General features: G+C 39.3%; 1 protein-coding gene across 8 annotated transcripts in view; it reads right to left on the bottom strand.

The window, feature by feature from the left end:
- The window catches only part of NAA16 (N-alpha-acetyltransferase 16, NatA auxiliary subunit), a 60,253-nt gene that overhangs the window by 17,845 nt on the left and 14,616 nt on the right, over positions 1–27,792 (bottom strand). For 2 of the 8 annotated variants that reach the window (XM_015851699.3, XM_015851700.3), the window contains exons 3-9: positions 27,167–27,271; positions 15,242–15,399; positions 13,779–13,913; positions 8,120–8,273; positions 6,714–6,833; positions 4,477–4,572; positions 1,891–1,997 (exon numbers count right to left, since the gene is read on the bottom strand). In XM_015851699.3, coding sequence (XP_015707185.2) covers positions 1,891–1,997; positions 4,477–4,572; positions 6,714–6,833; positions 8,120–8,273; positions 13,779–13,913; positions 15,242–15,399; positions 27,167–27,271 — 875 coding nt within the window. Of the gene's footprint in view, positions 1–1,890; positions 1,998–4,476; positions 4,573–5,539; positions 5,569–6,713; positions 6,834–8,119; positions 8,274–13,778; positions 13,914–15,241; positions 15,400–15,901; positions 15,988–17,669; positions 17,851–27,035; positions 27,272–27,792 lie in introns of those variants that run through there. The other 6 variants (XM_085536093.1, XM_085536094.1, XM_085536090.1 and 3 more) reach the window with 5 other exon arrangements.

Here is a 27,792-nt window from a genome sequence, read left to right as displayed (position 1 = left end):
CATAGAGTTGGATACAAAAAATCCAAGGCAACAACTTCACCCTCCCGAGATAGAAAACAAATATATGTATCTCAGCATAACACACGTTTTGCATATTACTATACCAAATCTGACAAACAATTGGTACAATGGCTACAGATACAGGCACACAATCAATAGCAACCTGAACTGCCTCCGATGCTTCCTGGTCAGATGAGTTCTAAGTGGTAACGTGGATGTCTCAGCTGGGCTTCGATGTACAAAGACATGATGGCCTTGTCAATTTGAAGTCTGGGCTGCTGTGATCCCTGTTTTGATTCAACACCTGACACACTATTTGTGTATTCACCTGTAGCATTTACTGTCCTTCATTAAGAGCAGATTAACCCTGAAGCAACTCAGTGAGCCATGTACTAACACAAAGAGAAGGAAAATTGCATGACAAAAGAAGCAGTCAAGCAATCAGCTGTAAAATGATATTCTATTACATAGACAAGGTGGGTAACAATTATGAAGGTGTGCAAGGTACAGTTATTGACTTAAGAAAGAAAACATGGCTTGACTGAATTTCTTCCATCTTCAATATCACACAATATTATTACTGTAAATTATAAGGTGACTAGTAGGTAAAGTCAAAAAGCATCTACTGCATACTGGCTTGTTTAGCTTAGAGAAGGGAGACCTCACTGCGGCCTTCCAATATTTGAAGGGAGTATATAAACAGGAGGGGGTGTGATGGTTTACAAGAATGGACAGTGATAGGACAAAGGGAAATGGTTTTAAACTAAGTAAGACATGGGAGGTTTATGTTAGATATTGGATAAAGTTTTCCCACTTAAAAGGTGGTATTCAAGGCCAGGCTGGATGTGGCTCTGGGCAGCTTGGTCTGGTGGTTGGTGTCCCTGCCCACAGCAGGGGGGCTGAAACTACATGATCATTGAGGTCCTTTTCAACCCAGGTCATTCTATGATTGTGTCAACCAATTCTCAGAACATGAACATAGTGTTTGGGGAACTTGTAAGTTAAAAACTACTCCAATACTCTTGGACTTGGTTACCCACTTGTTGAGCACTTACCTTTAAGTCTCCAGTTACTCAAAGAATCTTTGATCAAATCAGTACTAAAATACTAAAACACCACTAATTGATCATCAAATATGATAAAAGAAAGTTGAACTTTAACTCCATAGGCAGCCGCCCAAAAAGTGGGAATTTCTCCTCTTTTTTGATATTCCATAACTGCCACAAATACAACAATTAGGTAAATTAATACAGCAATTTTGCTGCACATTTTATTAACTGTAATTTGAAGCATTTACTGCATCTTTGGAAAGCTTGGAACAAATAACTCAGTCTGAAATAATAGTTCCGGTGTGATGTAATTTTTCCAAATCCTGGAGAATTTAAATGTGTAAAAATTGAACACTAAGATCATCCAGAGAGTGAAATGGGAAATAAGCCTTTGTGGTAAATTGTAACAGTAATGTATTGATGCAACTAAGAAAGACAGAGAATATTAGCCATCTGTATGACATTTTGAAATCAATACTTCTGGTGACATCATAAACCATAAGCTGAATGAATCCTAACACACTTGCACTCAGATTACACTCATTTACTGCTCATCTTTGACCTCCAAAAAATAAAAAATGAATAAAGATCAATGCATCCTGCAACCAGGCTTCAAGTACGTTGAAATCAACTCTCCACAGAAGTAAAATAACAATCTTGTCACAGTTTAAGCATCACCAAATGATGACTTGCACATGACAAAACAGCACATTAGGGAGAATAACGTTCAACAGTTGTTGTTTGTTAAGTAATAGTGAAATCTAAAAATTAACATTTAGATAATCGTTTAGAAATTCAATACAGAAGACTTCATTAAAACGAAGTAAGTACTAAATTTTACCTTTTCTGGATTGTAATATAAAGATTTCAAAGTGGTAAACAAGGGTGGGCAGCCTTTACTGAAGTTAACCCTCAGGAACTTATCCATTAGTTCTCTAAATTTTTCACCTAGAAACAAAAGTGTATTTGGTTATATGTCAGTGATTGCAAGTGTTATATAAACTTAAGTAGTATTCGGTATACAGTTCTGGATGATAGAGTAACTGAAAAACTGCATTTAAGGGTTTTCATCTTTTATTTAAGAATAAGATGCAAATATGCTCAGAATTAATTAAAATAAAAAAGACAAGAAAGTAAAATGCTTAACTTGCTAGCATTTAGGAGACCGATGACTGGAAGACATGGTAACTGTCTTCAGATCTGTAACAGCTATTAAAAAGGGAAGGGATTAACAACTGTCTATGTAGCGCATAACAAGGGTATTCAAATAAATATTGGGAAAAAATATAGTGGCAAGAGTAACTAAGCACTGGAATTAATTACCTCAGAGACCTTATAAAAGCTTTATCACTAAGCTTTTACAATTAAATTACACAAACACAAGTTCGCAATAGCACAGATAAAGATTATCCTGCACTAAGGAAGAAGGATGGAATTAAAAGTGAGTCCTCTCCCTCTTTTCCAGTCTTTTTTTTTTTTTTTTTAAGTAGGACTGGACTTTAAATCTAATGATTGTTTCTGGAATCAGAAACAGGAGACTTATTCAGAAGCACTGTATCCAATGCATTTAGTAAAGCTAATGAACATTTCAGTACATTTTGAGGCTTAAAAAGTCATAGTGTGTGTGGTTTCATGTTCCTGAGAAATGCTGTTTGTGAAACAAAGGTAGACTTCAAAGAGAAGGTATTCAATTAAAAAAGTACAGCTGCTCTTCATGTTCTTCTATGAAGAACAGTGATTGTTTCCAATGGTTTCAATTTATTGCTTTCGTTTCACTTTACTTTGAATAGAGACCAGGCTGTTATACTGATTACTGGTGTGGACTTGTCAATCTTTAAACATAATACTAAGCTAAGCACATAAGACTGTTGATCGAAATAAGCCTCAATTTATTAAGAACGCATCAACAAAATGTGATTAACACATTGCTGTGAATATCCAGAAAAAGAAGATATAACTGCTCTGCATGTAACATTTCTAATGTACTTCTACCAATTCTAAACTGTCCTCAACTTGTTATTGGCAATGTTACTAATACAAACTCATAAAAGGAGTTCCTTCTTTAGTAAAACAAACTGCTAAATATAGGAAATTCTACCTGTGGATGAGGGATGCATAACTGGACTATACTGTAAGTATTATAATGTGTGTATATATATATATAGGTAAGGTCAGAGAACACCAGCTGTAAAACTACACTGTCCAATGAGAGAGTAACCCAGAACAAAACATATAGTAAAGAAGTCAACACAAACAAGGCACACTAATAAAAATATGGAAAATCACTTTGAAAGGTACCGATTTGTTGGCTGTGTATTGGTGTAAACAACTGCATAACAAAGGAAAAACCTCTATTGTGTGGCTTTTTAATAAAATCTAGTTAACCTGCCACGACATTTTGCCTTTGTACCTTCATAAAACATAAGGTATCTGGGATTAACTAAGGTACAAGTGTTAACTTCAGGGCTGTATCTCTTATGAACTGGTCACAGTCTCGTGCTTTTACACAAGAAGGGTGTGTGCACATTTAGCCTCCTAAGCAGACAAGTGCACTAGTTCTGTTTGACAATATTTAGAAGTACAGTGTATGCAATGATCAGAAAATGCACGAAACCAGAAGCAACTTAATTTACTTCCTTCTCTCTCATAAGAGTAGAGTTGTTTTTTGTGTTGCTGTGTTTTTGGTTTTCTTCTTTAAAGTGTATTCCTTGCAGAGCGGAGGGTATTTGTCAGCTTTATTTCAGTACGACTTGTAAAAAGGATGAAAAGAACTTAGTTCTAAAACTAAAAATATAACAACCTGTCATGAAACACTGCACATCTGCTTTTTGTTTCTGTTCTTAAATTACCAGCAACAAGTTGATGGATTCTGGCTCTAAATAGCTCTAAACAAAAACGCTGTCAGATTCACAAAAGAGACTTGGTGTTTTCTAGCATACAAGCAGTATTAAAATCATTATGAAATTCATGCTTCTTGATTACAATATGCATCTTTTAGAACTGCTGCCTGTAGTTATAAATTAGAAGGTAGGTCAGCCCAAGTCTGTGTATGTGTACAGAGACCCATAGCCCTGCCTCCAAGTACAGCAAACTCCTGCCTTTTAACTGATGCTCTGTAAGTCAATGATGTAGAAAAGCTACACATAATAATTCACAAAACCCCGGGCACCATTCTGCACTGTAATTTGATCAATGCAAATAGCATTACATAGTTGGTACCACCATATTAAAAGTGCGCGACCTTTTTCTATCAAATCCTAAAACATTACAAATACTTTTGTCTATTCCAAAAACAAAAAAGCATTTGTCTAATTTGTGTACATGCAAAAGTAGCTATTAAATGCACATCTAACAGCCTAACAAAAATTAAGAGGAAAAAAAGCAAAAAAAAGAAAATATATTATGGAACAGATATGCAACTTGTTACCTGAAACAAAGTTTAAAGGTAATCTTCTAGGTGAAACTGCTCTGGGATGCCTTTTACTAACTTCTTCATAAATCTGAAGCCTCTCTTCTAAAGTGCCTATTATCAGTAAATACAATAGATGTAAGTAACAGAGATCAAAGTCTATTCTTCCAAAGGTTTAAAACGTTGAGAATTGTTAAGATTCAATATATATTTTTGGACTTCGAATCATTTTAAACATCTTTTATTTCCAATTAATCAAAACCACTGTGAAACAGTGCACTGAAATCGCTAAGACAGAAGTATCAGCATAATCATTGTAAGGGTAAACTGCAAAAAAAATACCACCAAAAAACCAATTACCACTCAAGTTCAATCAAACAGTAATATTTGTTTTCTTTCAATTGTACACTGTGCAGACCCATTCATACAGTATTTTGACAACGATGCTTCAAAAACCTGTCTTTCACTACGCATTTCTTTCAGACATATTTGAAGCATTCAGGAAAACACACTGCGTATGCTATTTGTCTATCTACTATAAGAACTATACAAGCATGTCCTTATCATAAAGTCCTTTGGTGGCAGCAGAATTAAAGCACAACACTGCCAGCACAGACACTGGGCATAAGAAGTGTCAATACCTTAACATTTAAAGTAGCTTTATTTTTCTTGAGATTTTCTTCCCACTCCTCCCCTTTCCCCCATAATATGCTTTGGAGCTCCAATGTGGTTAGAACTTAAAATTAATCTGGTTTTTGAAATGCCATTTTCATATAACTAGAATCAGCTTTGCTTAAACGTTTTCAAATTCATCAAGCAATTTAAATGAAAATGAATGTTTTTTTCGCATTAAGACTATGGCACAACATATATTTAATGAATATTTCCAGTTTCTTTTCTAAGAAAAACAATTTATGTTGTCTCTGAGCTCTGATATTGGGGAAGGGGGGGAAAAAAATATGTAACCCAGCGGCTCCAAGAGATGTGCAGTTCTAACAATAACGCTAAAGTAATGTTTGAATTGGAACTAAAGCATATAAAAAGCCTAATTGAAGTCACAAGTTGGAGCTCCAGAACTTACCATGGGGGAGGAAATAGTCCTAAGACCACCTAAAAAAATAAAGTAGCATTATTAGTTTTATAAATTAGTAAAGTTTTAATCTATAATGAATTTTAATATGTCGAATAATCTACTGTATTGGTTACTTGTTAAAAACTATTCAATTATATCAACATACTATATCAAGCAGAATAATCAATTTTGGATAATTTATTTGGAGTTATTAATAATCACCATCTTCACTTCTACAGATACACTAGGAGAAATATCCAAAGGGCAATGGTAGTCTGTATATAAATGCAACAAATATAATCATCTTTAATTCCCAATCACAAGCTGTATTTACAGACATTACTAAAACCCAAACCATAAAACTTCCTGGAAGCTGGTTGAGAAACATAATGCAGATCTCACATCTACAAACAATATGCTTGTGGGCTTATGATTTATGATGTCATCAGAATTATTCCAATAAAACTTCCATTTATTAATCAACAGTTAAATACAAGAACGTATTCTAGTGTAAAAGTAGACACTTGGCAAAGTTACTACTGCAAAACACTTATTGTAGTAAACATGATTGCAATATTGTGGGATTTTTTATTTTTTTTTTTAAATCCAATTTAGGTATTTTCTTGACAAGACAGACCAGCAGTAACATGAAATAGCCCTGAGAGTGAAAAAACATAAACCAAAAGGCTCCATCACATTTATCACCTCTTTTCCCAAGGAACAGTCAGCTTCTAATGAAAGCTTTTTTTTTAGGAGGATATCTGGATTAGATGTTTACTAAGTATTTCTCTACATGTGAAAGTGGCACCACCCAAACAAGTTTCAGAATGACGGTTTTACTTCCTGGAGTATAAATAACACCGTGACAATCAGGTTGATAGGAACAAATTGCAATTTGGTTTCCAAGCTCATGCGTGACAAGGAAAGGTCCTTCAAATAAGCACATTAAACCAATGCCAGCTTTAGATCCAAGAAGAAAAAAAGACTTGCTGTTGCTGATTTCATGCATACAAGTGTTTATCCATTTTTTAAACATTCAATGAAAAACAACCATAGGTTAAATAGTAAATGATTTTCTGCTGAGTCAAGCTTTTTCAACTCAATTTGCAATATACGAAGCAGAAGGTTTTAAGTATGTCCAGGTCTGTAGGTATTTCCAATGTACCAGTACATTTTAACTTACTAGGTTGCAGGGACTTTTCCAGGCCTTCGTAATAATACCAGTTTTCCGCATTGCGCTCAATTAACTCTTTGTATACTTCACCAGCCTCTTTTAGTCTTCCCAACTTCAACAGCATTTCTCCTAAAAACAAAGCAGTAAAGAGCTATGAATTACGTGCCACAGTGTGGCAGTGAAATTTACAAAACTAAGTGAAAAAATTGGGATTTATCATATGTAGATACCGAAAAAGAAGTTGTTTAGGTTTTTTTGTTTTTTTTTTTACAGCGGCATTTATGGAAATGACAAGTTCTACATGAAGTCATCATACCAAAAGTCAACACAATTCAGAGCATTAAGCACTGATGGAAAACAAGATTTGCATGTCTTTAACTACATGCTTAAACTAGTTATTGGGATTGTTGCAAGGAAACAAAGAAACTTCCTTCCAGAACAGTATAACATCACGCTTAGTATTATAAATATGAGGAAACTTTGGGCAGATGATCATTGCTTGAAGACTAGCTGAGAATCAGCCTGCTTCTAGAATCACAGAATCACAGAATTATCAAGGTTGGAAAAGACCTAGAAGATCATCTAGTCCAACCATTACCAATACTTCCCAGCTAAATCATATTCCTCAGCACCACATCCAAGCGTTTCTTGAACACTCCCGCAGTCGTTGACTCCACCACCTCCCTGGGCAGTGTATTCCAATGCCTGACTACTCTTTCCGAAGAAAAGTAATACTTCCTAATGTCCAGGAAGCGCTGTGTAATTGCCTATGCACTTTCCTTTTGTTAGTTCTTCTTCCTCTTTCCTTCATTTAACTTGATCTAACCCATAAGTTTTCTCCACTTCTCTCTCCTGTCTGATGAAGGGGACTGCAAGGCATGGGAATGGGCAAGCAGCCAAAGAATACATGCTATTACACTACATAATTGTGCATATTCAGAAACCAGTACTTCAAACCCAGAGAACAACTGTGGGTTGGTTTTAATTAAAAAAAGTCAACTTCGGTATTCAATGAAGGCCGGGAATACAAAATAAATGCATTGGAAAGCTCATGAAGGAAACATTTTGTTATTTCAGTTGTAAAAAAAAAAGAAAATCAGTATTTGTACTACAAACAGAATACTCTACATTACAGTAAAACTGGATTATAATAGCTTTGATTAAAGAAAGCTACTTATGCAAACACTAATACCACCACCTTCAAGATCTCCTTTGTTCCACTGTCAACCCAAATTAAGCTACCTGTATCCACTATAGGGCATTCTACCGAGCACAGAATTGTAGATTCTATATTAAGTTTCCCAATATTAGTTCAAAATTACTTAAATATTTCACATTTATTCTTTTAACACATTAACATATCTGAAAGCTGGTAGCAAAAGTTTAGAACAAAACTGGTTGAGAGAAGAACTTACCTTTGATTTCTTCTACTATTAGTTTATCACATATTTGCTTTTCATATGTCTCTATATGTTCCAGAGACTCTTGAAAGAGATCTGCCTCTCTCATCACTTGATTTTGATATAAAATCAGTTCACTGTATTCATAATCTATTTTATTTGGAGGAATCTAGGAGAAAAAAAACAATTGATTAGTTACCACATGCCATCTGTCTGTATCTCAACTAGATGCAATATGACAGAATACAAGACCCAAGCAATGTATCAAGTCTATATACTCTCCCCCGAGCATTCCAAAATGTGAAACTCCCAATATTCACAAACAAATTCAACTCACTGAGTATATCAAATCAGAAACTGAAGAACAGTTTCAGAAATTGCTGTACATTACCTTTCTCTACCACTGTGGTCAGGTCAATAAGAACAGAATCCTTGCTTTCCCTCACAGAAAGATCTCAGTAACTCGTTCCTTCTGAAGGACTTGTGTACCCCACAATTAGTTTGACCTAAGTTCTGCAGCAGGTTGCTGGGATTTCACAATACTGCATTTCAATATACACCATATACTCTGTTTATTCCTCAGCAAACAAGACTTGTAAGTCACATTGGTCACCAGACGGTTTACTGTTACTGATCCCTGAGTAGAACTTTTCTACCACCTTCATTGAAAAAACAAGGAATTCACTAAACAACAAACAAAAGACATTTAACTGGTTGGAATTAACACTCATATTACAAGAATATTGTCCTCAATTATTCCTTCCAGCTCTTCTAAGTACTGTCCAATTTTGAGATGTAACATTGCTGCTTACATACTGCTCAAAGAAGCGGTTCGGAGGAAGATTTGTATTACGGTACATTTTTAAGAAGGAAGATTTAATTTTGGAAAGGAATATTCTGAAGGACAGAATAAGTAAATACAGTGTTGTAAAGAAGTTCATATCTGACAACGAACATCAGGTTTGGGCTGAAAGAATCAGCATTCTTATATATACACTAACTGTTGACATATAGCAAAAGATGGCTAATGGAACAAAGAAGATCAGGCCTTGCACTCACTAGAGTCAGTAGCTAGCAAGAATCCTATTCTTTTCTTATATTTCTTCTATCTGCATCTCCATTTCTAGTCATTTTTAACCCCATTAAACATCAGCAGTCACCAACAAAACCAGTGTTATCTGGAAAACATTATCCATTTCCCAAAACAGCCACACGCAACATTCATGCAGGCTTTCCTGGTCATCATAACTGCAATACCACAGAACTGACACTACAGAGCATCCGTTCTTTTTCCTTCACTTCCTTTACAAAAATATTGCCTCTCCAATTCAATACACTTATGGTTAAGTTTCTCAGGTAGCATAGCTATTTGGCACATTATCAATCATATCTTAATGGCCTTTAAAATAAAATGAGATGACCCCAAAAACCTTAAAAAAAAATATAGGGTAGATTTAGACAAGATATTAGGAAGAATTTCTTGACTGTGAGGGTGGTGAGACACTGGAACAGGTTGCCCAAGGAGACAGGATTCCCCCTCCCTGGAAGCATTCAAGGCCAAACTGGATGGGGCTGTGAGCAACCTGGTCTAGAGGGAGGTGTCTCTGCCTATAACAGGGGGTTGGAACTACACGATCTTAAAGGTTCCTTCCAATCCAAACCATTCTATGTCATCAAAGATGAGAAGCAGATATCAATTAAACTTCCTTTTACTGTCCTGGCTTGGTAGGACTAACAGAAAAGAAACTGTGAAACGCCAAAGAATCAGTGACCTCCTTCCTTCTTCAATATAGGACAAACCTACTGGAAATTTATTGTGCTTTCTGTCTTTCAGAGCAATTTCAGACAGACTGTCAGAAAGGTTTCTTTTTAGAGAAAATTTTGAAATCTTATCAGGTTAATGATTGCTTAAACATGTTATTCATCAGCAGACAAGCAGCTCAAGACCTCAGTGCTTAATCTGGACAACAGACTGTCTCAGTTGCTTATATGCAAAGTTCCTCCTCATTGCTATTGCTGCACAACGTATCTTTACTCCTCCTTCCACCCAGAAAAGTTACGAGCCTTGTTGTATATGAGATGCCTAACTTTCTTTTGAGCTCAATTCTGCTCTTTCAGGAGGAAAGTTCTTCCTCTCCTCAACAGCAACAACAACAAAAATCAATTCTACATCTACCGCCTCCCTACCACAAATGTCACTGAAAGAACGTGACAAGATGCAGCCAAAACATACCTACGACCAGACCCCTGTAACTCCAGAGGTTTTCTGTCCGTATCTATAATTGTGGGCCTGATGCAGAAATTAGGAATAAAATTAAAATTAAGAATATAAATTCTGCTCTGGAATCGAAAAAATGGGACATACAACAGTAAAACAAATTGCGTAACTGTTTTACACCTCGGTTCCCAAAGTTCCAATTCCAAAGTGACTCTTAAATCATTCATTTAATTTGTATGGCAAAGGCTCTTGTATTTCCTGTAGTGATTTCTGCCCTCAACCTCATAACCTGCTTTTGGCTGAAATATTGTGCATCTGGCTAATTTACAACTTCCAGATGGCAAGCAGTGTTGATCTAGATCTTAAAAGACTAACAGACAGAAAATTCACCACTCTTAATGTTAACTTAACCATTAGAATAAAACTGTCAGTGATAAAAAGTGATTTATTGTTTTAATTTGTTGTTCAGCCTCCAGCCACTGCTTGTCCACACGTTTCTCCTTTCTAAGTAACCTCCCTGGTTATCATTCTGCCCTAAAATCCTCCAAAAATCAGTACCTAAACTGTACCAGAATCACCAGGAAACCAATGGAGTCTCCACCTTTCACTAAGCAGCACTCTAGCGCTCTAATCTTTCCATACAGCTTTTCATTTCCTAATATTTCCAAGAAGAGTGTCATTAGAAAGCCATGAAATGAGGGTCTTCCCTGCTTTTCACCCAAAAGCACACACTGAGGGACAATCTGACAATAAGCTAAGCCAACCCAACCACAGCTTGGATCAACAGAGGCAGCCCACTTCCCTATATTATCTCCCTTCTTTTTCTCCTCTCACCTCATACTTCAGCCAGTGAGTCCTTCAAGAAAGCAATTACATTTCTGTCTTTCCACTTCCTGAGCCACATGAGCCAAGCAGTGCCAGCACACTGGATGTCAGACTGTTGGCTGTGGCAGTTAATTAGCTCTGTTATTCTGTAATATCTTAACACACTTAGTACTCATCTACAATCAGTAAAACGTCTGCTCCATCGTTTTCTTAGTTTTAGTGCTTGATTTCGGCTGAACTTTAAGTAACCAACTTAAACATCCAGAGACCGCACCAATAGCACACATGGGAAATACAGAAGAGCAAATCTGCAGCAAAATTGAGCTGTGATTTTGCTAAGGCTCTCCTGAGTCAGTGTAAAGAACTGAAACTATTCTCTCTTCTAGCAGCTGTACTGTATGTGGGCTTGCACTTCTCAGAAAGCTCCTACAGCAAAGCACAAGGCACAAAACTTTCTCAGTTTGCGAGACACATGGAAACTAATGTGGTCATCTTTTCCTTAATGTTTTGGAGGAGAAAACAGAATACATCATAGAACCGTATCTACCAGTCTCAAAAAAGAAATGCTTGACATGACTGATCCTCTATAAGCTCACACTGTCCAGCACTTATGGTATATTTCTGTCTCCTAATGCTTAAATATCTTTTCTGTTGTTTGTCTGGCAAGTATTATGTAAGCAACAGTAAAAAACAGTTCATGTTGCTTGTATTATTCGAGTCTGAAGCCTTATTTACTGACATCCCCCAAATATTTCCAGTCTTACTGAAAAACAGCAGCAGAGCTACACATCTCAGGATTTAATTTTACCTTTTATTTCTTTAAATGAATCTGATGATTCCCACAGAATCTACTGATTTAACATAGTTATCTATGGCAGATGGTATTCAAATCTGGCTTGGTTACTAAGACTGAAGGGTGTATCATCACAACTGCCCTCAGACATTCATATTTACACACAAGCTTTCAGAAAAGGCAATAGCATTAGCAGCATCACTTCCACTCTCTCCAGAGAGACCAAACAAATTTTAAGTGCTCTCTGATCTAAAGAAAGCCTCAATTTCTTACTATTTGTCATTTGCAGTTTTTACATCTATTACATATTATTTTTAATTACAACATTCATTTCAACATTGAGCTCAGATAGGGCTCTGCTGATTCATTAGCGAGCCATAACTTCTTGGCTGTCAAACACCTCCAAAATGACCTAATTTGTATTTAAATAGATTAATTTCAGCTTTTATTCAACACTGGAATGACAGCTCTTTAGTAATACCAAACTACGTATCCTGACCTATGTATCCCTGGCATACAAAGCCATCCACTTGACCATGATACATGATCAACACACAAACACTGGTCTCTCTCCTAGCAACTGCTGATTTTCGTTTCCTAGGTTAGTCTACTTCTGGCAGCATGATAGGATCTCAAATGCATTTATGTCAGACAGGATGTGACTTCTTTGTGAAAACAAAACAACAATCACATTCTATAGATCAGGTAATATTTTAGTACCTGTGCATGCAGACCTCTAAAAACATGGCTTTAATTTCTATGTTACAGATCTACTGTTCTCATTCATCCACTGTTCTATTAATTCAGACTTTATAATTCCAAGTCATCAATTACATAAATTGTCTCTCCTTTAAAAAGAAAAAAAGTTATACTTGGGAATTTTAGGATTGCACCACTTGATTTATTCAAACAAGCTTCACTAACACCACATCTTCCAGGCTGCACCATAAGGGGAAATACAGGAAAGAAGGGGACAAAATCTTTAGCAGTGTCTGTGGTGATAGAACAAGGAGAAATGGCTTCAAGCTCAAAGAGATTTAGAGATTTAGGTTAGATAAAAAGCAAAAATCTTTTACAGTGAGGGTGGTGAGGCACTGAAAAAGATTACATAGCGATATGGTTGATGTCCCATTCCTGAAGACTTTCAAAGCAAGGCTGGATAAGGTCCTGGGCAACCTGATCTAGTTGTGGATGTCCCTGTTCACTGCAGGAGATTTGGACTACATGGCCCTCAGAGAACCCTTCTAACTCTAAGGATTATTCTCAAACATAAGGCTTTCTAACTTCATCCATGCAGCCCTGACATTAAGGACTGATTTTAAGTGAGTAATACACAGATGTATACAAAACAAAAGTTTGTTTTCATGACCTTTGTAGAGGTGCAATGATATCCAGGTTATGGTAGATGAGAGAGAACATGCATGCATACATTCAACATTAAATGTTGTTTTCTGAAGATTTACCCACTGCAATGAGACAAGATCATCAGTGGTTTTCTTTGGCTGCAAGTCTCACAGACATTAAGTTACAAAGTTATTTCATATCCCTCTACACCTGAAAATCCTGAAAATTTAATGCCAGGGAACAAGTGATCCTGTATAATTTTCATCAGCTGCAAGCTCTTGGAGGTATCTAAATGTTAAAAGCAAAAAGCTCTAGAAATAATAGAAGTATCTTCCTAAGACTTAAATGGTTCATAACTAGGTCTCCCTGATTACGAAGGGCTAATTCACAGAATGGTTTGGGTTAGAAGAGACCTTAAAGATCACCTAGTTCCAATCCTCAGTACTTCAGATTCTGTCTGAACAGTGCTCTCTGAACAGAATAGCAAGTCTTACCTGTTGGGTTTTTCTAAACTCTTCAAGTAGTTTTAAGGCCATATCGTAATCTTTAAGTAAGTGGTATGCAATTGCATATCCAATCCAGGAAGCACGTTGCGTGGGGCGCAGCTGAAGTAACTGGTATCTTGTCTCCTTGAGTAAAAAAGAGAGACATTAAAAATAAAAAAGAGAGGTTAAATTACTACATTATTACCATCATCTATCATATAAATCTGCATTTTAAACATAGCAGTCATAGTACAACAAGAACAAGAGTGTCATTTTAAGAAGCATCTCTTAGGCCTTCTTATGTCCAAAGCCAGAACACTGAAATCTCAGAGGTGTGCTCATTAAGATGAGCTCCATGCCACTGGAAAAGCTGCCCACCCTCCTCATGCCCAGGCACAAAGTCCTGATATTTACATTGTAGCAGTGTTTCTCTAATGCCTCTTACTGAGCCATGCCACAGCTTTAAGTCAGCTTTCCATTTTCCTGTATTTGCAAATTCAACGTGCTCGGTGAAGGAGACCACCTAATACAAAAGCCCACAGTCCAGTCCTCTTCCTTTGTATCAAACTGGACAGAAGTAACACCAAATCCATTCAGCCACTTTGAAACCAGTGGCTCAGTTCTTATAGAAATTTATTAATGATAAAATCTATATTTGAATTCAAGAAACCAATTAACACAGGACAAGTTTCCCCACATGCTCAATAAAAGTTTATTTCTCTGAAGGGGTAAGGAAGAAGCAATCACTATATAATAATGGTCTCAGAATAAAAGCACCTTTATGATACCACAAGTCATACCGGTATCCAAAATATTTTAACATCCTTTTTTTTTCCTACTGTCCTTTGAAATAACATGACTAGCACAAATTTATCCAGACTTTCAGGGTAACCTGGAATTATTTCTGTGTGATTCTGTGATCTGTATTTTGCAAGAGCCCTTTTTGTAGGACAGGGATCTCTAATCCAACAAACCCCAATGAAAAACTACAAGCAATAACAATTAAAGAAACAAAAGCCTCCAAACTTAGAGGTATTTTATTTTCTTGCTCATTTTTCTTACACCATTTTAAGAAGTTTAGACGAGTAAGAATGTATTTCTCACAGAAAAACACCCTCAGTACCTGTAACCAAAACACTGCTTGCAGTACCTTCCAATAATACAATAAATACATGTTAAGTTTTAGGTCTTATACTTTTTATTTTAGTAAAAAACGGTGGATAGCTTGAATGTTAAAAGGTGATTAGTCAAGCTTTAAAGAGTAACTGTACTTCAGGGGGGGTGTGCTCTCAATAGTATAACAGAGCTCTCTTGCAATTCATTTTCATATCTGCACAAATAAGAGCTTAAAACACTACTTTGAAATACCAAAAGTAAGTAATAACAGAATTATTACCAATAAAAGAATTTTTAATGGAATGTAACCAGAGAATACAAACAGCAACAAATAGGAGTTTCAATCGAATACTTACTCTATATCCTTCCAAATCCCTCATCTGAATCTGCAACAGAGAGAGATCTCTCAGGATCTGCAGATTATCCTTATCTAACTTGAGTGCATTCCGGTAGCACTTGATGGCTTCATCATATTTCTTATCAGAACGCTGCAAAAGACCATAGACGTGCCAACCTAATACACGTTAAGGAAGACACATCCACGATTCACACCAAGTAATGACAGTGCATTTGTGATACAGAACAAATAACTCTGCGGCTTCCTTGAAGATCAGCACCCTCATGAATTAAGTTTGATTATTGCAATCAGACTTTACTGCCAGAATGTAAGCATTAAACGTTCCCAAATATGTAACACGCATCATAAAATCTTCCATTCAATCACATTCATAACATTCCTCCCCACCAAGCTTTGCTATACAAACTAAACAGTTCAAAGTCTTAGAGGCATCCTAGAGATGTATTGTTTAAAAGCATACTACTGTAACCAAAAATAGGATTTTTCACCCCAAGAATTATCCCATTCTACAAATACAACTGGTGTACAAGCTCTACTCTTCCACACCTGCCAACCTCCAACCTCAGTGTCCATATTTTAAGGTAAGGGCTAAATACAGAGCTATTGTATCTATCTACTTGATTAATCAATAAGAGGAAATCTTAACATTTCTGGGCACCTTAGTTATTTATCAGATCCTCAGACTTCCAGTATTTCACATTTCAACAGGCTTCTCTCCCCAAGCACCTGTTTAAATTAATTTTTCTTAGGAAAAAAAAATCAACAATTGAAAGACTGGAAAGATTTCAAAACATGAAACCAAGTGGCACCATAGCAACACATTATACTGCGTGTTATACAACAGTTTTCTAGAGTTATATTGCTTGATGTACTATTTGCTACTTCAGGTTACTAGTAGCTCACTGGGGCAGCAGCTCCTGCAGCTGTAACTCTGAATGTATTCAGATCAAAAGTGGATCATAAGTTTTCTCATGAGGCTCTTCTGAACCAGCTAAATCCAGATGGGAAGATCTATAGGCATCCTTAACCCATTTTCGGTTAAAAAGACATAAAAAATAGCTCACAGAGGAAAAAAAAACCAACATTTAAGATTCTTCATTATACTGAAGTGAAAATGAGGCAACTGTTCCCCCTAAAGATGCAATTGTTTTGTAGCTACTAAGTTGAGAAAGCATTGCAAGAAAATTCAAAGCATTAGCTTGGACAAATAAGTAGAAAGGTAAGTTCTTCCTTACTTAGAAAGGCTGAAGGCCTTAAGTTCTAAACATCAAGGCAGAAAGCCACTTTGTAATTATGAATCTCAAAGGACAAGTCTCCAACCAAAAGCAAAGTGTTGTAGTAATTAACAGTCTGAAGGAAGCAGGTAACACACAAGCAAGAGACCCTGATTTCTGTCCCTACTGGAACATCAGACACTGACAAACTTAGTACTCATCTTTGAGACTGCTAGCAGAGCTGCTGTTGCTGCCATAGGACTAAAGGGAACACAAAAGTTTTAGATACAGTTAAAGCAGCTGGCCTAACGCTGCAGCTGTCTATTAATCCTACCTTGTCTATTAGCAACAAGCACTGAGGACACAGATCAGAGTTAAGTGTAGCACCAACACATATCAGCCTCAAGAACAAACTATAGATAATTTAGATTCTAGCCCAGAGCAAGACCATTCAGTGCAAAAGAATGTGCAGTTTAACAAAGATAAGGTTTCAAGTAATTTATAGGGTATCACTATTATTCCCAGACCCAAGCAGTATTGTTTCAAATCTTAATTAACCACATTCCTTACCAAACAATCATGAAAAGAAAGGCAAAAATACCGATCTAATACTGTCTAATCTGCTTCATTCCAGAGTCAATGTAAATGTGTATTATTTTAATAATGTGTATTATTTTAGAGAACTTCCCAAGCTCTGCTTAGGTGGTACTGAGCATTAATTTGTTATCGAGCTTCCATCAGAACATCAGGACTGGTCACAAGCCCCTACAAATTATGCAGAACGAATCTTTATTACTAGAAAGCTAAGCCTCAATCTGTTTTTCTCATGAGACAGAATACATATTGCCTTCTCTTAACTATTCCTATGCACTGAAGCCTCAACATCAAAAGAAATGGATAGTTAGGCAGCAACGTTCTGATTGGCATCTGCTCTTAAAATATGGTATTAAAAGACATTTGTCATTTCTTAAGAATATTATAAGACGACAACAGAAATACGGTGTCAAACTTTCCATGTCTGCTGGAAATTACTTAGTTATCAGTAAGCTTTTGCTCTGCTGCAATGTAATTCTGCAGACAGATCGCTCAAGACATGAAGGGACTCTCTGCAGAGCCACAATACAGCTGAGTGCAGGAGGTGGTACGCTTGGTGAGTGATCATTCTATGGATACAGCCTTAACAGAAGAAGTTGAACAAAAGAGAATGCATACCTAAAAGAGGGTTCAGATGGGTCTACACTGCGTGAAGTCAGAACACACACACAAAATCTTGTTTTGTTAGAGAAGTTCTAGAAGTCAGTAAAACAGTGAGAAACTCACAAGAACTCACTGTGGAAGTTGTTTGGCTTTTGTACAAGTACTTTTCCAGGAGGCATCTCTTTGGCTCCAACCCCTGAAATAAAACCCAATTCTTGCAGTGAGCCCTCCCAGCACTTAAAAACAAGGGTTCTAGATGGTTTAAAGACAGTCTTGCTGCTAAGAATTGAGGTTGCTGATAAATCCCATGCTGGAAGTTTTACTAGAAGAACAAAACCACTTCCCTAACTCACCCAGATTATTTTGCTCACCTATTTAACCTGTGAGAATTCCTCCACAGAAGAAAGTTGCTTTGGTATGTCATAGGTGTTCAACCATTAAGACTGGGAAGCTACAAGTCGTATTTGCTTGCTCTATAGGTTTCTCTCTAGAAACTGATGACTTCTCTATGCTTAGAGGTGTTTGTTTGGTTATGTTTTGCCCATAACCTCCTGCTTTCTGGGAGTTTAATACAGGAGTAAACAGCAACTACACTGTGATAACCAGATAGCACTTCATTCAAGTATGATACCTAAGGACAATTTTATCTTTCTTATGTTAAAAAAGAGACGACTGGAAACTCAGGATCCCTGAGTAAACCTGATATGTATGCAAACGTATACAGCAAATCTGAAATAGCCACCTGCCTGTGGCATGACAAACAAAAGACAGCTACTCCCAAAGCTCTTCACTAGTTGGCATGTCACAAAGTTACAGGCTTTTGCAAGATAAGCTTAGAAGAGAATGGCAGACATCACGCCAGTAGACCTAAATGAGTACTCAGAATTCAGACTGCCAAATAACAAAATAGATATTCTCATAGTACTTCTAAGACAAGATTTCTTACGCTCTCATTAAGGAAGATATGGACTCCAGCTGCATTTTACACACCGTTGTCACGGTTTGAACTAAAAATCCACCTGCGTCCGTGACAGGGGCCGCAGGCCCCGGAGGGGCCCTAGGCCGAAAGGAAAAGTTAATTAATTAGGAAAAGAAAACAGCGGCAACGATCTAAGGAGGCACACTTATTTACTAAATACTATATCGAAATACAGGATAACACAATATAATAAAATATAATTGAAAATTGAGCTAACGAATCAAGCAAAATAGGAGAGAGAATGAGTCCCGTAACCGAGAGGCCTACTGTAAATCTAGGCGAACGGCTGAAGGCTCCCACACACTCCCCTGAACGCCAGAACTCGAAAGACGTCAGTCTGTTCTGCGACAGAGTTAATATAGAGTCCAGGTCCCGTGACCTATCGTGTTGTTCCCTGGGAGATGTAGTCTTCTTCTGTAAGTTGCAGATTCAGTAAAATTATTCATGCTTAATATGATGTTATGATGTGGAATACTGATAGCAAAAATTACAAAATTATTAAACCATGACATTCCACCCCTTATTCTACATCATTACATTATATTTATACATACTTACACACTTATATGTATAATTGTGAATAATCAGCAACCTTATTTTTTCTCAACAATCTATATTTATTCCATACAAATCCCTAAGTTGAGAACAAAACTCTATAACCTAATTTACTATTTATTAATTTTGAGAAAATGGCAAAACTGCCAGAAAAAGGAAAACATGTCAGCGGTAGAGGGGAAAGGCAGCGCTAGTAGGGCGTCCCCCACATCAAGGTGCACTCATCCTTTCCCAGCCACCACGGCAGATTTCCTTTTGACTTATACTTCTTTCCATGTGTGCTCTACACATGCATGGCCAGTGCAGGATATAGAGTCCAGATGGAAAACTTGCTTACAGAATGCCTAATTAAGGTATATAGAGAAAAAGTGTTTCCTTAACATTAATCCACTCTATCTTAAGTCCTATACCTAATTGAACTATTCTGTACCTAATTGAAATATTTTCTGAGACTCTACCTATATATCTACAGGAAAATCATTGGCTGCACTCCCCCAACATCAAATTCCCTTGTGGTACACATTGAACATTCCCATTTTTGTCCATCACCCACCATGTGCACCCAGGTCCCTGGGCAAAGACAGTACCCCGGAGAGGTTTGCCCTTTCCAGACGCTGGAAGGACCCAAACTGTTTTTCCCAACACACTCTTTATGTGTACTACAGGAACCTTATCTCCCTCCACGGTACGTAGGGAGCTGGATTGGTTAGGACCATTACGATTACTAGATCCTCGAGTGTTGACCAACCAGGTGGCTTCTGCTAAATGGTTCTCCCAATTTTTATACGTTCCGCCACCCATTGCTTTCAACATAGTTTTCAATAACCCATTGAATCGTTCAATCTTACCAGAAGCTGGTGCATGATAGGGAATATGGTAAATCCACTCAATGCCATGATTTTTGGCCCAAGTGGTTACAAGGGAATTTTTAAAATGGGTCCCATTATCTGATTCAATTCTTTCCGGAGTGCCATGCCGCCACAGGATTTGCTTTTCCAACCCTAATATGGTGTTTCGGGCGGTAGCATGGGGTACTGCGTATGTTTCGAGCCACCCAGTGGTTGCCTCCACCATGGTGAGTACATAACGCTTACCATTGCGAGATCGTGGCAAGGTGATATAATCAACCTGCCATGCCTCTCCATATTTATACTTTTGCCATCGCCCTTCCCCCCAAATAGGTTTCATCCTCTTGGCTTGTTTAATTATGGCGCATGTTTCACAATCATGAATAACTTGAGCAATAGCGTCCATAGTTAAGTCCACCCCTCGGTCTCTGGCCCACTTATATGTTGCATCCCTTCCTTGATGACCTGAAGTCTCATGGGCCCACCGAGCTAGGAATAATTCACCCTTGTTCTGCCAGTCCAAGTCTATTTGAGCCACCTCAATTTTGGCAGCTCGATCAACCTGATGGTTATTTTTATGTTCTTCAGTAGCCTTACTTTTAGGCACATGAGCATCTACATGGCGCACCTTTACAACAATGTTCCTTATTCGGGCAGCAATGTCTTTCCACAGTTCAGCAGCCCAAACAGGTTTACCCTTTCGTTGCCAATTATCATTTTCCCACTGTTGCAACCACCCCCATAAGGCATTTGCCACCATCCATGAATCAGTATAAAGATGAAGCATTGGCCATCTCTCCCGTTCAGCCACATCTAAAGCCAGCTGAACAGCCTTTACCTCTGCGAATTGACTTGATTCTCCTTTACCTTCGGTGGCTTCTGCAACTTGTCGTGTGGGGCTCCATACAGCAGCTTTCCATCTGCGATGCTTCCCTACAATACGACATGATCCGTCTGTGAACAGGGCAAATTTCTTTTCGTTTTCTGGTAGCTCATTGTATGGTGGTGCCTCTTTAGCACGTGATACCTCTTCTGTAGGTGGTGTTTCAATTTTTTTACTCTCAGGCCAGTCCATGATCACTTCTAGAATTCCAGGACGGCTGAGTTTTCCCATTCGAGCTCGTTGAGTAATTAATGAAATCCACTTACTCCAAGTGGCATCAGTAGCATGATGGGTGGAGGGAACCTGTCCTTTAAACATCCAGTTTATTACTGGCAAGCGAGGTGCTAGAAGAAGCTGAACCTCTGTCCCAACTACTTCAGAAGCAGCCCGAACCCCCTCATACACGGCTAAGATCTCCTTCTCAGTTGGAGTGTAGCGCTCCTCAGACCCTTTATATGCTCGACTCCAAAATCCTAGGGGTCGGCCTCGGGTCTCTCCTGAGGCTCTTTGCCACAAACTCCAGGTGGGACCTTTCTCTCCAGCAGCAGTGTAGAGGATGTTCTTCACATCCTGTCCCGTCCGTACTGGCCCCAAGGCCACGGCACGGGCTATTTCTTGTTTTATCTGCTCAAAAGCCTGCTGCTGCTCAGGACCCCATGAGAAATTATTCTTCTTCCGTGTTACCTGATAGAGAGGGCTCACTATGTGGCTGTAGTTTGGGACATGCATTCTCCAAAAGCCCACTACTCCCAGAAAAGATTGGGTCTCTGTTTTATTTGTGGGCGGAGACATAGCAGTGATTTTGTCAATCACATCTGCTGGGATGTGACGACGTCCATCTTGCCATTTTATGCCTAAGAACTGGATTTCCTGGGCAGGCCCCTTCACCTTGCTGCTCTTAATGGCAAAACCAGCTTTCAAAAGAATTTGGATTATCTGTTTCCCTTTCTTGAAAACCTCTGCTGCTGTATGGCCCCACACCACAATGTCATCAATATACTGCAAGTGCTCAGGAGCATTACCCTGTTCCAAAACAGCTTGGATCAATCCATGGCAAATTGTTGGGCTGTGCTTCCACCCCTGGGGTAAACGGTTCCAGGTATACTGAATACCTCTCCAGGTAAAAGCAAACTGTGGCCTACATTTTGCAGCCAATGGGATGGAAAAGAAGGCATTAGCAATATCAATGGTGGCATACCACCTAGCTTCTTTTGACTCCAATTCATACTGGAGTTCTAGCATGTCTGGTACAGCAGCACTTAATGGAGGTGTAACTTCATTCAGGCCACGGTAATCTACCGTCAGCCTCCATTCCCCACTGGTTTTACGCACTGGCCATATGGGGCTATTAAAAGGCGAGTGCGTTTTGCTAATCACTCCCTGATTTTCTAATTGGCGAATTAGCTTTTGAATGGGGAGCAATGAGTCCCTATTGGTGCGGTACTGCCGTCTGTGAACCACTTTGGTGGCAATTGGTACCTCTTGGTCTTTTACCTGGAGCAACCCCACAGCAGAAGGATCATCTGACAGACCAGGTAAAGTTGACAGCTGCTTAACACCATTTGTGTTTACAGCAGCTATCCCAAAGGCCCATCGATACCCCTTGGGATCCTTGAAATATCCCATCCTAAGGTAATCGATTCCCAGTATACATGGAGCCTCTGGACCAGTCACAATAGGGTGCATTCGCCAGTTTTTACCAGTGAGGCTTATTTCGGCCTCCAACATAGTCAATTCTTGGGAACCCCCAGTCACTCCATGGATATAAATTGGTTGTGTCCCTTGGTGACTTGAGGGCATTAGGGTGCATTGTGCACCAGTGTCCACCAAGGCTTTATATTTCTGTGGTTGAGATGTGCCAGGCCACTTAATCCACACAGTCCAGTATACTCTGTTGTCCCTTTCCCCCCCCTGGCTGGGGGCAGGGCCCCTCTATTGTTTACCTCGTTGACTCGCAGCGACTGGAACTTTCCCCCGTTTGGAAGAGTTCACCTTGGTGGTTGTTTTGGATTGTAATTCTTTCACTCGTGCCTGAAGTGCAGAAGTGGATGAGTTATACCACTTCTTTATATCCTCCCCATGATTACTCAAGAAATACAACAAAGCAAAACGTATGGTCTTATCATTGTCGTTTGCTTGAATACGAGGTGTCTTATCGTTGTCATTTGCTTGAATACGAGGACGTCTCTTTTTTATGGTTGAGATTTTCGATGATACAGGTCGAGAGGAACTCATGTTGTTTAGCTCTCTCAATAGGCGATCGTGGAAATCCTGGTTTCCATCATCTGGTACCACCGTGGATTCATCTACATCAGGCACATTAGCCAATTTGTCAATAATATCACTTTGTGTTTCCTCCACTTTGTCTAACCTTTCTACTATTTTTTTTCCCATTTGGACAATGGCTGAAGTATAAAGCTTAACTTCTGTAGCGCTTATAAATAACTCAAGCTCCTGAAGTCTGCTAATTAGCTCATTTACAAGGGGCTTTCTTTCCCCTTTGCCATATACCAATGCAAGTGCACTGGCATGCTTTTCTGGAGCTGCCTTTGTAAAGTCACGCCACATTTGTCGTGGAACGTGGACTGCTTCAGGATCATGTAATTGGTTTGGATTGTTACGATTGAACTGGGGGCTGTAGAGCATTTCCACCAGAGCCCTTTCTCTCAAAAATTGGATACCTTTCTCCATATCAGTCCATTTCTTTTTCTCAGGCTCCAAGTCCCGTTTAAAGGGGAATCTATCTCTTACCGCTATCAACATCCGCTTCCAGAGGGTGTAGGACTGATTTTGGCATGTGCCTATACCTCTGTCCACACGTGAGTCCCTGGAAATGCTACCCAGTTGGCGAGCTTCACTGCCATCGAGCCACGCACTGTTGGCACCATTGTCCCAGCAGCGAAGTAACCAAGTGACCATATTTTCTTTTGGCTGACGTGTGAAATCCTTTCTCAGATCTCGAATTTCACTCAGTTTAAAAGATCGATCAATAATGGTCGTAATACTTTGCTCACCTTTTGCTCTATCAGGAGTCCCAGGTGTTAATGTTGGCAGCTGTGTTGATGAGGCTGCCCCATCTATAAGTTTGGACTCGAGAAATTCTCGTAAAGAAAATTTAGCTTTTGGCTCCTCGTCTGACTCTGACCCTGACTCTGACGCTTGTGTTATTTCCTCCAGGCGACCTTCCTCCTTCTTCCTCTCTCTTAACTTTCTCTCTCCTAACTTCCTCTGCTCCTCTGACTTCTTCTCCTCCTCTAACATCTTCTTATACTGCTCTAACAACCTCTGCTCCGCCGACTTCCTCTGGTCTTCTGACTCCTCCTGCTCTCCTGAGTCCCCCTGACCTCCTGAGTCCCCCTGCTCTCCTGAGTCCCCCTGCTCTCCTGAGTCCTGCTCTCCTAACTCCCTCCGCTCTTCTAACTCCTTCTGCATTTTCTCTATCTGAGTTGAAACTCGTTTTGTTTTTCGCCCTCTTACAGGGGCAACCAACATTGTATCTGGTGCCCCCGGTGGTTGGTTAAGTTGGAGTACATACGGTTCAGACTTGAGGGTGTCGCATTCCGCCCTGAGGACGTTATAACTAGACTGGAGGGCGTCGTGCTCAGACTGGAGAGCGTCGTAGTCAGACAGGAGCTCGTCGTACACAGACCGGAGGGTGCTGCGACTGGCTTTGAGGGCGTTGTAGTCGGCCTTGAGGTCAGTGTACAACGAGTCAATAGAGTCATGTTTGACCTGGAGATCGACGCACTTACACAGGAGGGCGCTGTGCTCGGACTGGAGAGTGTCGTGCTCGGACCGGAGGGCATCGCGCTCAGTCTGGAGAGTGTCATGCTCGGACCGGAGGGCATCGCGCTCAGTCTGGAGAGTGTTGAGCTTGGTCTGGAGGGCATTGTGCTCGGTCTGAAGAGTGTTATGCTCGGACTGAAGAGTGTTGTGCTCGGTCCGAAGGGCATTGTGCTCAGTCTGAAGAGCGTTATGCTCGGACCGGAGGGCATTATGCTCGGACTGAAGAGTGTTGTGCTCGGTCTGGAGGGCATTGTGCTCAGTCTGAAGAGCGTTATGCTCGGACTGGAGGGCATTATGCACAGACTGAAGAGTGTTGTGCTCGGACTGGAGGGTGTCGCAGTTGGATTGGAAGGCATCATGCTCAGTCTGGAGAGTGTCATGCTCGGACCGGAGGGCATCGCGCTCAGTCTGGAGAGTGTCATGCTCGGACCGGAGGGCGCCGTGCTCGGACTGGAGAGCGTCGTGCTCGGACCGGAGGGCGCCGTGCTCGGACTGGAGAGCGTCGTGCTCGGACCGGAGGGCGCTGTACTCGGACTGGAGAGTGTTGAGTTGGGATTGCAGGGAGCTTTTCTCATCCCAAAGTTTTTCTGCGTCAGCTCTAAGACTCTCTTTCTCGTACCAGATTGAGTCTCGTTGGTACAGGAGATCTTTTCTCTCAGCTTCAAAAGCTTTTTCTCTCTCTACCTTCTCAGTCCAAAGTTTTTCTGCCTCAGCTCTAAGACTCTCTTTCTCGTACCAGATTGAGTCTCGTTGGTACAGGAGATCTTTTCTCTCAGCTTCAAAAGCTTTTTCTCTCTCTACCTTCTCAGTCCAAAGTTTTTCTGCCTCAGCTCTAAGACTCTCTCTCTCAGGAATGGTATTGACTAAGGCCCAATAAGCATTAGCTAGGCCCAAAATCATTTGTGCCTCCTGAGATCTGCCTGAGCCACAACATTCCTGCCTCAAATATGCAATCAAACTCTCAGGATTCTTCAAGTGTTCAGGAGTGAAGCTCCATAACACTGAAGATGTCTGTCCTTTGAGAATCTCTTCAATTCCCTGCCACTCAGTATTCTCTGGTTCTAGGGAAGACTTCCTCCGGATGTTATAAATCCAGATACTGAGTGAGATTATTACAATAATCAACAGTAAGATCAGGGAGATTAAGAGTGTGGCCCACTGATCATTCAAGAACTGCATAAAGGATTCATAGAAAGAAAGAGGAGCACGCTTAAAAATCACCATTTCTGTATAATTAGTTGCATTAGTTGCTCCCTCTGGAGCTGTATACAGATACGAAGTGAGCATTGCTAACCATGCTTTCAATTCATTATACAATTGTATAGCTCCATAAGAAAAAGTGGCTAGCTTAAACATGGCCCAATATGTTCGGAGCGTCTCAAAAAAGGAACCAATGGCACACAGTCCCTGGTAAAACAAATTTAGTAGAGAAAACATCTTTTTTCCTCCAATAGAGAGAAAAAGTAAAAGAAAACAAAGCTCAGCAGTGTTTATAAAATATACCGGAGTATTGGCAGTCCGCCTGGACTTTCAAGGTCAAGCTCGCAGGTGCAGAATCGCAAACACGAGATAGCTCCTTAACAGGGAAAAAAAACTCGTAGCTCTGTTAAAAGCTAAAAGAGCAACAGAAGAAAACACAGAAAAACAGCAACTCAATTTGCCCGCATTCTCCACCAAAATCTGTCACGGTTTGAACTAAAAATCCACCTGCGTCCGTGACAGGGGCCGCAGGCCCCGGAGGGGCCCTAGGCCGAAAGGAAAAGTTAATTAATTAGGAAAAGAAAACAGCGGCAACGATCTAAGGAGGCACACTTATTTACTAAATACTATATCGAAATACAGGATAACACAATATAATAAAATATAATTGAAAATTGAGCTAACGAATCAAGCAAAATAGGAGAGAGAATGAGTCCCGTAACCGAGAGGCCTACTGTAAATCTAGGCGAACGGCTGAAGGCTCCCACACACTCCCCTGAACGCCAGAACTCGAAAGACGTCAGTCTGTTCTGCGACAGAGTTAATATAGAGTCCAGGTCCCGTGACCTATCGTGTTGTTCCCTGGGAGATGTAGTCTTCTTCTGTAAGTTGCAGATTCAGTAAAATTATTCATGCTTAATATGATGTTATGATGTGGAATACTGATAGCAAAAATTACAAAATTATTAAACCATGACAACCGTTTTCTGCAGAAAGCAAGTGCCAGTCTTTGTGTAAGAAACTTGAGCATTAAAGGCATTTAATTTTTCTTAAAGATTCTGTATGATGGTATAAATGAAACTGAAGTCTTATTTGAAGTATTTGATCGCAAATTAATTAATCACACATACCTCATTTCCAACTTCCTTTTATATGCAGACCACATTATATACTTCAAAAGTAAAGGCTGATGCAGCAACAAGATCATACACACAAGCGAGAAGAAAGCAAAAGAGATCAGGTTTTGTATTACAAAGGATACAGACGTGACTCTTTACATCGTTCCGGAGTCCTTTACGAACAAATTCATATGCTTCTTCCTTCTTCCCTAAACAGTTCAAAGTCAATCCTTTCATAGCCAGCGTCTCTGTAAGAAATATCATATACTTATGCTCTTGATTTCCCATATGCCAGTTTCACAATGCAGATATCCTTTGAAGTTGCTAGACAGTTAAGTTCTCCATTAAATGATAAATTTAGATCAGGATAGCTGCCTAGCACAGCTGAAGACTGTTATAGAGAGGCATTTCCTTTCTTGAAACTGAGCTTAAAGTCTTGCAGAGTATCACACAGATGTGACGAACACAGACAACACAAACTGTTAACAAAAAAGCCATTTAACTAAGAGAGTTAACAAGTAGATGATGCAGTTTTAAAGTGCATTTCAATATATATAAAGGTTCCACGTAGGCAGAACATCAAATTATTTAGGTTGTGTCACACCATGAGAAACAAAAATCTTTGTCATAATCTATTTACTTCAGATTGCTTCAAAATCATTAGTTAAGAGGCTCATATTTCCTGCTACGGCACTTGGGGGATACAAGTCTCTCAGAGGAGGATTTTAGTATTCTGAGAAGCAAAAGATTTCAAGTACATTGATATGAC

Source organism: Coturnix japonica, chromosome 1 (genome assembly GCF_054131305.1).
Source record: "Coturnix japonica strain WE chromosome 1, WE-NBRP24, whole genome shotgun sequence".
NCBI classification, from domain to species: domain Eukaryota; kingdom Metazoa; phylum Chordata; class Aves; order Galliformes; family Phasianidae; genus Coturnix; species Coturnix japonica.
Note: the sequence above shows the minus strand (reverse complement) of the source record. Positions and strands in the feature narration are given on the sequence as shown.